General features: G+C 37.7%; 1 protein-coding gene across 1 annotated transcript in view; it reads right to left on the bottom strand.

The window, feature by feature from the left end:
* Positions 1 to 295: 295 nt before the first annotated feature.
* LOC144972971 (uncharacterized) overlaps positions 296 to 13,293 on the bottom strand; it is a 31,454-nt gene continuing 18,456 nt past the window's right edge. The window contains exons 2-4 of the mRNA XM_078914862.1: positions 8,949 to 9,173; positions 4,174 to 4,389; positions 296 to 1,677 (exon numbers count right to left, since the gene is read on the bottom strand). Coding sequence (XP_078770988.1) covers positions 301 to 1,677; positions 4,174 to 4,389; positions 8,949 to 9,146 — 1,791 coding nt within the window. The 5' untranslated portion in view covers positions 9,147 to 9,173 and the 3' untranslated portion in view covers positions 296 to 300. The remainder of the gene's footprint in view (positions 1,678 to 4,173; positions 4,390 to 8,948; positions 9,174 to 13,293) is intronic.

Raw genomic sequence — 13,293 nt, 5'->3', positions numbered from 1 at the left:
TTGTTATTGTTTGTTTGTTTGTGTGTGTGTGTGTGTGTGTGTGTGTATGTGTTTTATATGCATAATAATTAAAGGTAATAATCCCTTTTGAGGTCTATGAAACGTTGGTGGACTTGTGAGACCTTGCGATAAATTGCTTCGTTCATTTAATTTTTTTTTTGTGCTTGATGTGTCAATAAACTAAATCGAATCTAAAACTGACAAAATCATAATCCATCCACAATTGAAGTCTGCATTATGTATTGTTTTTAGTAACACAACAAGTCAATTATAATATATTATTGCAAAGAATTAGTTAAATCAGTTAATCTTTATTGTAGGAACAGGCAAACGATTAGCAGTCTCTGCGGCTGGTTTCTGTTGAGAATTCCCTTCACTCTTTTTATTTTGTTTTGCTGATTTTCCTCTTTTACCCTTTCCACCTTTGTTCCCTTTTCCATCCGATAAATTTGACGGCGATGCAGCTTTCTTTTTCCGACCGCTTTTTCTTCTTCCATCACTCCCAAAGATTATTGCCAATGTTGAAACTTTATTCTTCTTCTTGATCTTTGGAGGCGTTTCTGGTTTTTTAACTTCAACGGACTTCCGGAAAGACTTCGTTTTCTGCTGAGCGAGTACGTCCATGATGCTGTTGAGATTTCCAAGCATCTGTTTGTACTCGGACTCTTTCGTTTTGTCAAATTCACTGTGATGGAAATGATTGGCCACCCTGCCTTTGGTCTGCTGTTGTAAGAGATCCAATGCAGCCATCTTAGAGTCGCTTCTGACAGGTCGTCCTCTATACATGTCCCTAGATTTTGAGTTTGAAACGGAGTCAGCAAAAGCTTGGGAGTGTGTCGTGCTGGTTATGCCCGTAGGGATTGTCACATAACTAGCGGTCGTTTCGGAATTAACCTTTGTCGTTGACATGCTTTTGACGCGGCTACTATTATTGTTTTGAGTTGTTGGGTTGCTAGTCGATAAGGATTTGAAAGACGAGTCTGAATTAAGCGCTTGCTTGTCACCAAACGCCACAATAGGTGGGCCTGGCCGGTGGCTATCATCGTCACCTCCGGTTTTGAGTTTATTCTGCCTTGACGCCGATAGAGGCCGATTTGTTTCTGCTTCATTACTCTCCAACCCAACAGCTTGTGACAGCGAGGGGAGAGAACTGGATAAATGATGAGGTGGTTTTCTATTAGAAAGTGGCACGTGTTGATAACCCCTATCTTCGGGGCGATAGCTGGGCACAGCTATGCCAGGTATGGCCATTCTTGGTGAGTTGAAGAAATTATTCTCCATCGTTGGAATCATATTCACTCTACCCATGATTTTAAATGCGTTTATTCTATCTTGATTTTCTAAAACTATTGCCTTTTTCCGCTCAAACTTTCCAATCTGCGACCACTCCCTGGGCGACCTAAATAAATGATCGCCGTGCCCAGTGGATGCCAAGCCTTTCGTCTTGAGGACCGCAGCGACGTCCTTGTAACCGAGTCGCCTGGCGTGCCCATACGGGGTGATGCCCATGCTGTCTACAGCGTCCACCGTCACCCCAAACCGGACATGATAGTCCACCAGCAAATCAACGATGGTAAGATTTCCAATCTTGACAGCGTGATGAAGAGCTGTCAGTCCATCGGTGTCTTTGTCGTTGAGGTCAATGTCTCCAGCGGTCTCTTCGAGGAGGCAGGACACCTGCAAGATTGAGAAAATAAATAAACAAAATCGATATTCATATTTGGAGTTGCAACACACATTTCATATAATTTGTATATTTCCCCGCCGCGAGACATGGAAGTAAATTCCATTCATATGTTTCAGATCGCCTGTTAGGCGCCCTTTTTTCTAAATAGCATCAAACGTCAGAGACGATAGTTATGGACATACCACAGTAGAGTAGATCGGTAAAGTGTCCGTTGCGTGATGTAACAAGCGGCCATATCAATAACCGAAATCTTCCATAAACCTTTTTTTAAGTCAGCACAGCTGTTTTGAGTGAATATCTGTCAATAAATTGATTCATATCAAGTACAAAATGGAATGAATTAACACGTTCTTTGCCTATGAATTGATCGTGTGGCCGTGAGTTCCTGCAATGCGTTGTTATGTTGTTAAAATCAACAAATCAGCCAAGTGAAAAATATTCCAAATGATTGACTATAATAATCGCTACCTCTACGATATCCTGCCATACAACCAGATCGCCCAATTTACCAGTTTCTCAACCAGGATTTAACACAATGATGCGTGAAATTAAACGTCAATGTTGTTTTTTCCTTTTGATTGCCAGTTTGCTTGTTTTATCTCTGAGATTAAAGAAGCTTTGAACACTGTCAAATCAGGATACATGCGTTAGAAAAATCAATTTTAAAAAATCTCTATGTTAAGACATTATAACAATGTCCCACTTAATCTGAGGGGGGTTCCGATGGCTCAGTTGGTAGAGCGCTCGCTTTGTATGCAAAGGGACTGAGATCGTTCTCGGGTGAAGAGGTTTTTTTCTGACCTCCCTGTCCACCTAGCAATGATTGGGTAGCTAAACTTATTCGATGTGGTGGAAAGTACTGTGCAATAAACGCGTGTCATATCGAAGGGTAACTAGAAATTGCTATAGTTTCACGCTATAGAAACCGGGATAAACACCGGCTACATGGATCTGAAGGACAACTAAAAATAATTAGAAGGTATATTTTTTGTGTGTGCTTGGCTTAAATGATAATGGCAGAATGCGTTTAAGTGAAATGTTAGCCAGTTCTTGTATCAACACATACATTTTTTCTTAAAACCCCAAACGTTTTATGGCCCGATCGGGAGAATTTAGTGAGAACTATCACCCATTTGGCGGCCGACTACATTCATTCAATAGGAATACACCAATCGCGTCCTCTTGCCAATATTGTAAGTGCTCAATTGACGCCTTGCAATATGAGTCAGTCGTCTCAAAATGGTATTTTGATTCTATAAACTGATACAAAGCTTAACTGTGAGTATTGTTTCCAACCCCTCCCCCCCCCCCCCCCCCCCCTTCCCGCAAAAAAAGAAAATCAAAAAAAAAAAAACAAAACAAAAAAAACAACAACAAAACAAAAAACAACCAACAAAAACGAAAACAAACAAACAAATCAACAACGAACAAAAGACAACACTGAACAATCAAACAAAAAAAACAAACAAACAAAAACATCCAAAATTTCGTAATTCTAATCATTTTACTTTAAATTCAGTTTTGTTCACCTCGTCCATTCCAACATAATAACCAGATTGACGTGCTCGGTCACATTAAAAAAAAATTACAACTGATAAAGATTATGGAAGAATATAAGTTGAGTACTAATGGTAATGTTATCAGTTTTGATAAACCATTCTGTTTCCATTGATTTATAAAGAACTTTGTTCCCTTTCCTGTAAAGATATATGTTTTTAGTTTTAATGGCAAGAATCAATCATAAAAACCTGGCATGATTTACTCGAATTATTGTGTTTCCTTGCAAACACTCGTACATCCTATTATTCAATAAATATTTGCCCAATCAAAACTTGGGAAATCTGACAACCTCAAACACGCTCAGACAAACATAGATGGTTGTTATAATAAGATGAATGAAGTCGATATAACACTGCTCTTTATAAATTATTTTAGGCCTCCAGTTTGGTGATTAGTTCTCAATAGATCTTATCAATCAGACCATAAACGTTAAATGTTACACAGTTTTGTGCATTGGTACCATTAATCAGGCTAGTAGAACAGGTGAATATTTTACTACAATGCTTACCAATGTGTAATACCTGTGTAGTTCCCATGATTTAGCAACTACTTCCATTGTTTGCTGAATAGTGACTGTTCGGACAGTCCGAATCATTGGGCGTTAAAAGTCAACGGTTGTTTCTTTCTACTCAAAGTTTCTTGAAATCATAAGGGGGGGGGGGGGTGCGAAGTGGCCTAGTGGTTAAGGCATTGCACTGTGACCCGGAAGGTCCCGGGTTCAAGCCCCGCTTCAGGCACTTTCGTTTTCTTTTTCTATGAGCAAGATTATTAACCCTCAATTTGCTCACTTGGACAACAAGGGTTATTCCTGCTGACATCAGACATCTTGTTTGATCCATATTCCTTTGTGGAATGCCGACATTTAAGATGTCATGGCGGAAGGGCATTAAAAAAAATAATTCTAAAATAAAAAAAAATGCTCTTACTTGATCGACTTGACCTAGAACACATGCCCACTGCAACACGTTCCTCTTGGTTTTTGTCATGTCCTTCACCTTGGTCGAGGCTCCTTTCTGAATGAGTAGCTGGAACATTCGACCTCTTTTCTGACTGTCCTCAATGTGCAGTGCCGCCACAAGAGGACTGAATCCGTAGTCATTCTTCACATTGACGTTTATCCCTCGTGCCAAAAGATGGCGGACCTGATAGAGATAGAGAGAGAGAGAGAGAGAGAGAGAGAGAGAGAGAGAGAGAGAGAGAGAGAGAGAGAGAGAGAAAGAGAGAGAGAGAGCAGAGAGAGAGAGAGTAGAGAGAGAGAGAGAGAGAGAGAGAGAGAGAGAGAGAGAGAGAGAGAGAGAGAGAGAGAGAGAGAGAGAGAGAGAGAGAGAGAGAGAGAGAGAATAATGTTACAATCCAAAAATTTGACTTGATTTTTATCTTCTCCCTCCTCTCTCCATAGACTTCCCTATTTCCAATCCACTCCTCCTCCTCTTCCTTCTCCTCCTCCTCCTTCCTCCCCTGCTCCTCTTTCTCCCTCGTCCTCCTCTTCATCCTCATCATCATCATCATCATCATCATCATCATCATCATCATCATCATCATCATCATCGTCATCATCACCATCATCATCATCCTGTGTACCTTTATTTGCCATATATATAAATGAAATTTGTGATATTATATATATATATATAATATATATATATATATATATATATATATATATAATATTAATATATATATCATATATATATATTTATATATTATAATATATTTGTGTGTATGTGCGTGTGTGTGTTTGTGCGTGTGCACTTGGCAAATTGGATTTTTTTGGGTATCACTAACGCTCATCATCATCATCATCATCATCATCATCATCATCATCATCATCATCGTCACCATCATCATCGTCATCATTACCATCATCATCATCCTGTGTACCTTTATTTGCCATATACAGTAGAATTACTTTAAACCGAAATTTTGGGGACCTTCTAAACAATTTCGGTTTAAAGACATTTTGGTTTAAAGCAAGTTCCCGTTTTGCGATGTTTTTCAAGGGTAGTAACTATTTAAGAAATTTGCTCATTTAATCGTATCATGGGTTTCCCCTTAAATGTAGTTGTTGAATAAATGCCGTCTTCGTAACCATTTTAAAAATTATTATTTTTCAATTTTATTATTCTATAATTTTTTTATTTTTTTTGGTGTGTTTTAAAAATATTTTTGGGGTTTTCGTTTTCAATTCAAAATTGTTGAAAGAGTTGAGTTCGGGATGCCGCGTATTTTACACATCTCCGTCTTGATCAACCTTTTTTTTTTCATCGACTTCACGTTTAAGCACAGTGCTTTCTTTTAGTAAAATGTAAAGCTAAAATAAGATCGAAAGTTCCTGTGCGATAATTGATAATGAATGATGCGCAGCTACTCAGAGGTGAAGTGAAATGGAAATGAAAAGACGTGTCAATGCTAAGCTGTCTACTACACACCCCTCTTTTGTTGAAAAGCCATTAGGTTCAAATGCCTAATTACATAGAACCCCCCCCCCCCCCCCTTTCACACACACATTTAATCAAAGTGGAAATGAAATGGCATGTCAATGGTAAGTTGTCTACCACCCCTACCCCCTCCTTATTGTCGTGTTGAAAATCCAGTCAGTTCCAAAGCATCAACACACGAGCGAGAACATCTCGCTTGCGTGATTCTACACCCCAACTCCCCCTCTTTCCTCATTTTTCGCCTGCCAGTCACCTGTTGTCTTCCTTTTCCAGTCTTCGATAGTGGTGCTGGCCAAACCCAAGTGCAGTGATTGAAGTGTTTGCCTACCCCCCACCCCACCCATCACCCTCATTATATACTTACGCTCTTTGTTTTGATATCGCCGGGCATTATTACGTGTGGCCACCTTCCCGAATTTTTTGAGAAAAATAGAGAAAGAAAAAGGGAAGGTACTCTCAAGTTGTTTCGGTTTAAAGAAAGTCCTTCTTAGTGTATTTCGGTTCATCGTAAGAATTAGTAGAAAGATAATGAAGAAACTAGTACAATTTATTAAATTCTTTTCGGTTTAAGGTATTTTTCGGTTTAGCTTCTTTCGGTTTAAAGTAATTTTACTGTATATAAATGAAATTTGTGATATAATATATATATATATATATATATATATATATATAATATATATAATAATAATATATTTGTGTGTATGTGCGTGTGTGTGTTTGTGTGTGTGCACTTGGCAAATTGGATTTTTTTGGGTATCACTAACGCTCCGAAACCACTAGATCAACGGCCACTATATTTGCATGGTGTTTACAATTGCCATGGAAGATGGTTTGCGTGTAATATTGGATTGATTAGACACCATGTAACATCGTGAATTTGATTCGTCAAATCCCAACGAGCGGGTGGTTGGATGGGAGCATCACCCTTGAATCGTATACCTATGATGTTCGCATGGGTGTACGATCCGATAGTGATGTCGTTTCTTCTTCTCTTTACTAGCCTATCCTGCTTCTTTGGTTTGTGATTGTATTTTTGACAGGGGATATTTTTTTTTCTGTAAATCTTCTGCTTGTTTGTTCTTGGTTATTTATAATTTAGCTTATGATATCTTTAGGTTATGATTTTGATTTACATTTGTACTATTTTTGTTGTGTTAGATTGCTTGCTTTTTTGTTTCAGCGGTCTCTCATATAACCTCAATTGTGTTGGAAGAGACCTAAAGCAACAAACAAACAAACAAAAAAAAATCCCAACGAAAATAGACGCCATCGTTATTTGCACGTGGGTTGTGCGAGTATGACAATAAGGTGGGAGTACTTTTCATTGAATCGGTGGGTTATTCTTCTCTTTATTAATTTTGAATACAAACAATTTCTTATATCAACCATTTTACACTCTTAACATTGGGAAATAATTTTATGATAAGTGAGCGAAAGATGTAAGATATTAAATGCAGAACATTTCTCTCCGTGCCCATATAAAAGAGCTCCATGAAGTTCTCTTACGAATTCGAATAATGTATTGTCTATTAAGACAATAGAAATTGAGTTCAAATTTTATTCACCCCTTGGATCATAAATTTTGAGTTTATCGACTTATCATTACGTTTATTCACAGCTATACTAGTATAAAGATTGTAAACCGTCAGAAAATCTCATCTTGACATCTTATCTATGCATGGCATAGCATTGGCAGGCTAGATTATGATGTTAAGAGCCGAGTTTAATTATTATCCATGGTCCTTGGACAAGTGGGCCCTTTGGCTTAATCCCAACATTTGTAAACGGTTTACATTGGCGAGATGCCTGTCAATATTAATCGTTTCTTAATCGGTCTCATACGACCTTAATCAGGATTAACTTGGTATGACACTAATCCATTGTCCTCTAACTATGGTAAGTACTTATATAATTTTAATAATTGTGTTATGCTTTTTATATTCTTTTGATCTCCATGCACTTATTTACGAGTCTGACAAAACACATTCTTGTGTTATTGCTACAACAGAAAAATTGTGTGAAACAGTGCCAGACAAAGCAAGACAGAAAAATAAAAGCCCCCCCCCCCAACACAAACAATTTTTTAAAAACATCAGCCTGACATAAAAACCATATGGCAGCCGTATAAGCTCCCATCAAACTCGTTGGTCACGAAGCACAGTTGTCAATCCCAAAACAACTCATTGTCTACATGTTGTAAAAACTATACCCAGCCCCCTTGCCTCCTATTTAATGGCCACAGATGACATCACAAACCATACTGCAAAGCCCCGCCCTCTTTGTCTCTGATAAAGTGGTGACACAACTGTAGCATTAAATCCCGCTCACTCTCGATTTTTCAGCCTGTTACGATTTCTCCCATGATGAATTTCAATCTTGATATTTAGTTTGATTGATTCCTTGAATTTACCACTTGTTGAGGGCGAAAACGTGTTGCGATTAACCGAAGTTTGTTGCAATTAACAAGTGACTTTTATATAGAATTAATTCTGTTTCTTGGGAAATGTTGCGATTAACCGAAAGATGCGATTAACCGAGTTGCGATTATCCGGAGTGAACTGTACTTCTCCGACGAGCATAAAAGTGTATCCAGAGGAGAAAACATTATAAATCTGATCATGTTTTGACTTTTATACATTCTGATCACATGACATGTGAAAAAGTTCTAGCCAGCATGAAGAATAAATAGTACCGATTTTCTTTGTTAAGAATCAAGCTGATCGTTGCTGGGCGGACGTGACATCAGACAATTGAATCCTATTTAGGAATTTTACAGTTTCACACCTGAATCTTATGAAGTAGACCTTTTTCAAAAACCTCATATAGAGGTAAATGTTTACATTGTTACGTAGTGTTACCTGGGGATTAAAGCATTTTGTATCAGTATCTCGAATGCTTTATTATGATAGTAAATGGTGCGTGTAATATACCTTCCCCATCATCATCATCATCATCATCATCATCATCATCATCATCATCATCATCATCATCATCATCATCATCATCATTCACAAAACTCCCCCCCCCCTTTTAACCAGCAATATGTATTCTAAATATTGACGAATTGATATGACCAACTTCTCAAATTAATATTTTTAGATTTGATACTTCTATGACCTTCAACATGTCAAAAATTTAAGAATTTGTGACTTCTTTGATTTTTTATATTTTTTTTTTAGAATCATCTTGATTTTTCAACTAATTCTTGCCAAATGGCTTTTCGGTGTACAGCAAAATTGACGTAATTGCACTCGTTCACTTACTTTATTAATATTTCCTTTGATGACAGTCTGGAAGAGACTGTTAGCTACGGTCATTTTTTGATTGTCGTGTTGAAATTCGACTCCGCTTACACAAGAAGTGGGCGGGGCCTGTTGCTGTTTCTTAGCAACGAGCTGTTTGGCCATAATGTCCTGTCTTGATATGCTCAGGTCGGGCATAATGGCAACTGTGGTAGTCATAGACGCAGCCTTATTGCATTTGAAATTCTATGGGGGGAAAAAAAGAAAAGAAAAACAGATGAAAAAGAAATATCTCCGATCAATCACAATGTACCATGGCGACACCCATGTCATTCACAGCAATGAGACCCGTGAGGATGTATGGGCTAGTTAATTCTGGCCTCTCCAGTAGCACGAATCGTACAGGAACAAAAATTGCTCACTTCCCTCTGAAAAAAAATGATGACCGTTTGGAGAGTACTTTCAGCTATGTGATCTAGTGGTCTTCGGACCGGAAGGTCCAGAGTTCAAGTCCCGCTCTGAGCGCGCATAGTTGAGTCCTTGGAAAAGACTTTTTACTCACATTAATTATCTCACCGTAATTTGGTGTAAAATGAGTACTTGGCCGTAAATAGCGTTGTCTCTGTCTGAAAAAAAAGTGATATCACTCAACAGGCGATTTGAAGGGAGTGGTTCAGCAGGTATATACAATTCAAGAAGCCATGAGAGATAAGAAGGCGCTATATCATTGAGGCATTTGAACGTCACTGTGGCAATTTTGAACCTCCCTCTCCTTATCCGAAACTCAACGGAGAGACTTAAGGCTGGGCCCGATGTGCTCCGACAGCCTTGGAGAGGGTCACTTATAGCAGCCTAACACAAGCTCAAAACAATTTTGATATCCTCTTAAAATTCTTAATATTAAATGGATGAAAATATTCAAAAGGTTGAATTGAGATAGGGGAAGATGAAACGCTTAAAGTATCGATATAGTGTTAGGCAGATAAGATAAGGGAAAAGCTAAAGAGCCAGAATTTTTTTTTTTTATTGAAGATAAAGAACGCAGATAAGTTTATTATTGCCAGTTATAAGAATGAAAATCCTTTAAAATACATTTTAGTGTTTGACATACTGCTGCACTTTAATAATTAAAACATAAAAACAACCCAACATTTCCCTTCAAATTTACCCGAAAACTACGACTTCATTCATATCAAGCTTTGTCAAAACAATTTTTAAACACTAAATTCCAAAGATGACTCAGGTATAAGACATTTTGTCAAGTTCGGGGTCATCTTAATCGATCAATATTAACGATTAGCTCTCTGGTTAGAATTTTTTTTTTAAAGGGTGCTTTTCCAGAGTATGGTAGATTACAATGTTTAACATAGCAGCCCTCATCCCGGTAGTTCGGACCAAGTATTACTTGAAAACCCATTAGAACGGCTAGGACTGTAACTTTAGGCACGGATTTAATTGCCGATTAAGTGTTGTATTATGGGTATATTGATGTTCCTACGCTTCGACAAGTATTCATTTTATTTCTGTGCTTTCGCTATAGAAATTCCATGGGGCATGTCCGATCGACCGGTTTCTGCTTCTCCTTAGGGAATGTTTTTCCTTGCCATTTTGTTTTGTAGTATCATCGATGAAATAAGGTGTGGATGAATCATTTTATCATTGTAACCTGAGAAAAAAATGTTACACCCGGTACACATTTGGAGTTCAAATCAGCGGCTTTACTCGAAGTGACCGACCCGTTGGTAGACTGGAAGGTGAATATATGACTGCATGCGACACTGGGAATTTGATCAGGTTTAATATTTCACATGCTAGATATTTTTTGGCCATGCCACCTTTGTGATATTTCTCTTTTAGCAAGACAGAAATCTTTTAAACGATCAACAATACAAAGAGGTACTACTCCGATCACCATAATCTTTATATATAATAATATAATAATAAATTAAAATAATATAATTAATTTATATAGCGCCTAGTTCCAATTAAGAATTGCTCACTGGCGTTTTACACCAACACATCATGTATCATACATAAATATAGAACTGACATGTTAAAAACCACATAAACACCATGATAAAATAATATATTATAATAAAAAACACACGAAGAGTCCAAATTATATGCCCTACAGAAAAGTTTTTAACCGTTTTCTAAAAATAAGTGGATTTTCACTATTTTTAGTTTCAATACTGATGGAGTTCCACAATCGGGAGACATGGTGGTCAAAGGATTTCTCATGAAAAACTAACGATTTTGGGGGTTCCCATAGGGGATTTAAATTAGCAGATCTTAAATTTCGACTGGGTTCATAAAGGTGGATAAGTTCTTGAAGGTAAACAGGAGCAAAATTGTTTAAGCAATTGAAAACGTGGGTAAATATTTTAAATTCAATTCTAAACTTTACAGGTAGCCAGTGTAGGTCCTCCAAAATGAGAGTAATATGCTTGCGCTTTTTAGATTACGTTACTAATCGAGCTACTTTGTTCTGTATCTTTTGGAGTCGATAAACATTGTTATCACAACCATAGAGCAAGCTATTGCAATGATGCAGGCGGCTAAAAATAATAGAGACAACAAGAAGTTTAGTAGGATTAATATCAAGAAGCCTTCTAATACCACTAATAGATCTAAGATAAAGATTGCAGGATCTAGTTACATTAGTGACATGAACAGACATGTTTAATTTTGTATCAAATAAAACTCCCGAGTTTCTCACAGGCTCCTTAGTGATGGGAATTACACAATCAGAAAGATTCAGGTTAAGCGTGGAAAGATCCACGAGGCGCCGTCTTGTAATTTGCGACACCTCTGTTTTGTTTTCATTTAATCTGAATTTATTACAACACATCCGGTCACTAATCTCAGAGAAACAAGTTATATCCGTTATAACATTGAGATAATTGTTGGTATTAATGAAACTAATGGGAAACAGTAGTCTGCATAAAAATGAAACTCAATAAAATATTTGGAGATGATGTCACCTAATGGTCTGATATAGAGGGTGAATAAAAAGGGTCCCAGAACTTATATATACTTAACTGACAAAATAAACAGAATCACTCGTGCAATACTCGATTGAGTGCACATTCAAGAATTTAAAAAAAATATTGCAACAGATAACCGACCATCATCATCCACATGTTACGCCATGACAAACCGACGTGCACCATTTGACAGGTCTTATTTGAGCTTGATTTAACAGCTTGATGTCAACAATACATAACAGAGATTATTTACAAGGAAAAAAAATCATATCCCACAACTATAACTTTACATTTGACTGTTTGCCGCCCATCCAAGACTCCGGCAAAGGCCAGGACAAACCTAGTAATCTCATTCCAAAACAAAGAAAAACTATATAGTGGGATAGAAGAAACAGCAAGTGACCTCCTGCCCACCATGGGAGACCAAAAGACCCCCCCCCCCCCCCCCCCCACTATCTCTTTCGCAAATACAATACACAGACACACACACACACACAAACAAACAAACACACACATACACATTTTCTCCACATACACACAATCACCTTCTCTGCAGCAAACACTCTACTCACATGAACTATACCGTTGCCTCTTTTATTTCTCTTTATTTTCTCCTTCAATTTCCTGCCATACCGCTAGTGACCGGTGGCAAACAAGATTTTTCAATTAACCAGTTTACTGCCTTAATCCAGAAAGACGCGTATTTAAATATTTGTCCAGAAAACTCGTCCTTCAAATATCGATCGATTTAAATGACCCGCCTCTTGCTAAAAACTCTCAAACCTGTACATCGCGATGTCCCAGGTTTGAGAGCTTTTAGCAAGAGGCGGGTCATTTAAATCGATCTATATTTGAAGGACGAGTTTTCTGGACAAATTTTTTAAAACGCGTCTTTCTGGAGTACGGTAGTTAACCAGTTAAAAATCGACACCGACACCGAGATCACACTGAATCACACTTTATACTATATGGAGTGAATTCACACGTCATAACCATGCTTAATTGGAACAACATCGTTTCTTGAGGAAATCAGATTTATTTACTAGGATTGTAATACATTGACATCTGTGTACAAACAGATAATCAACCATCCAACTCCCCCCCCCCCCCCCCCCCCCACCAATCGTTTCAAACCTAACAACCCCAATGGAGCAAAAAGAATGAAAAGAAAGCAACAGCAAAACAAAAACAAAAATGTAATAAAGTAGAATAAATAAAAACAATACAGACAACGTCTGCCCCCCCCCCCCCCCCACAAAAACAGTAACCCCCCCCCCCCCACAAAAACAGTAAACCCCCCCCCCAAAAAAAAAAAAAAACGAAAAACAAAAACAAAACAAAACAACCCACACACAAGAATAAAAGAGCCTTAACCCAAC

Source organism: Berghia stephanieae, chromosome 5, assembly GCF_034508935.2.
Source record: "Berghia stephanieae isolate SIO BIC M18660-M18661 chromosome 5, UCSD_Bste_1.3, whole genome shotgun sequence".
Taxonomy (NCBI): Eukaryota; Metazoa; Mollusca; class Gastropoda; order Nudibranchia; family Aeolidiidae; genus Berghia; species Berghia stephanieae.
Note: the sequence above shows the minus strand (reverse complement) of the source record. Positions and strands in the feature narration are given on the sequence as shown.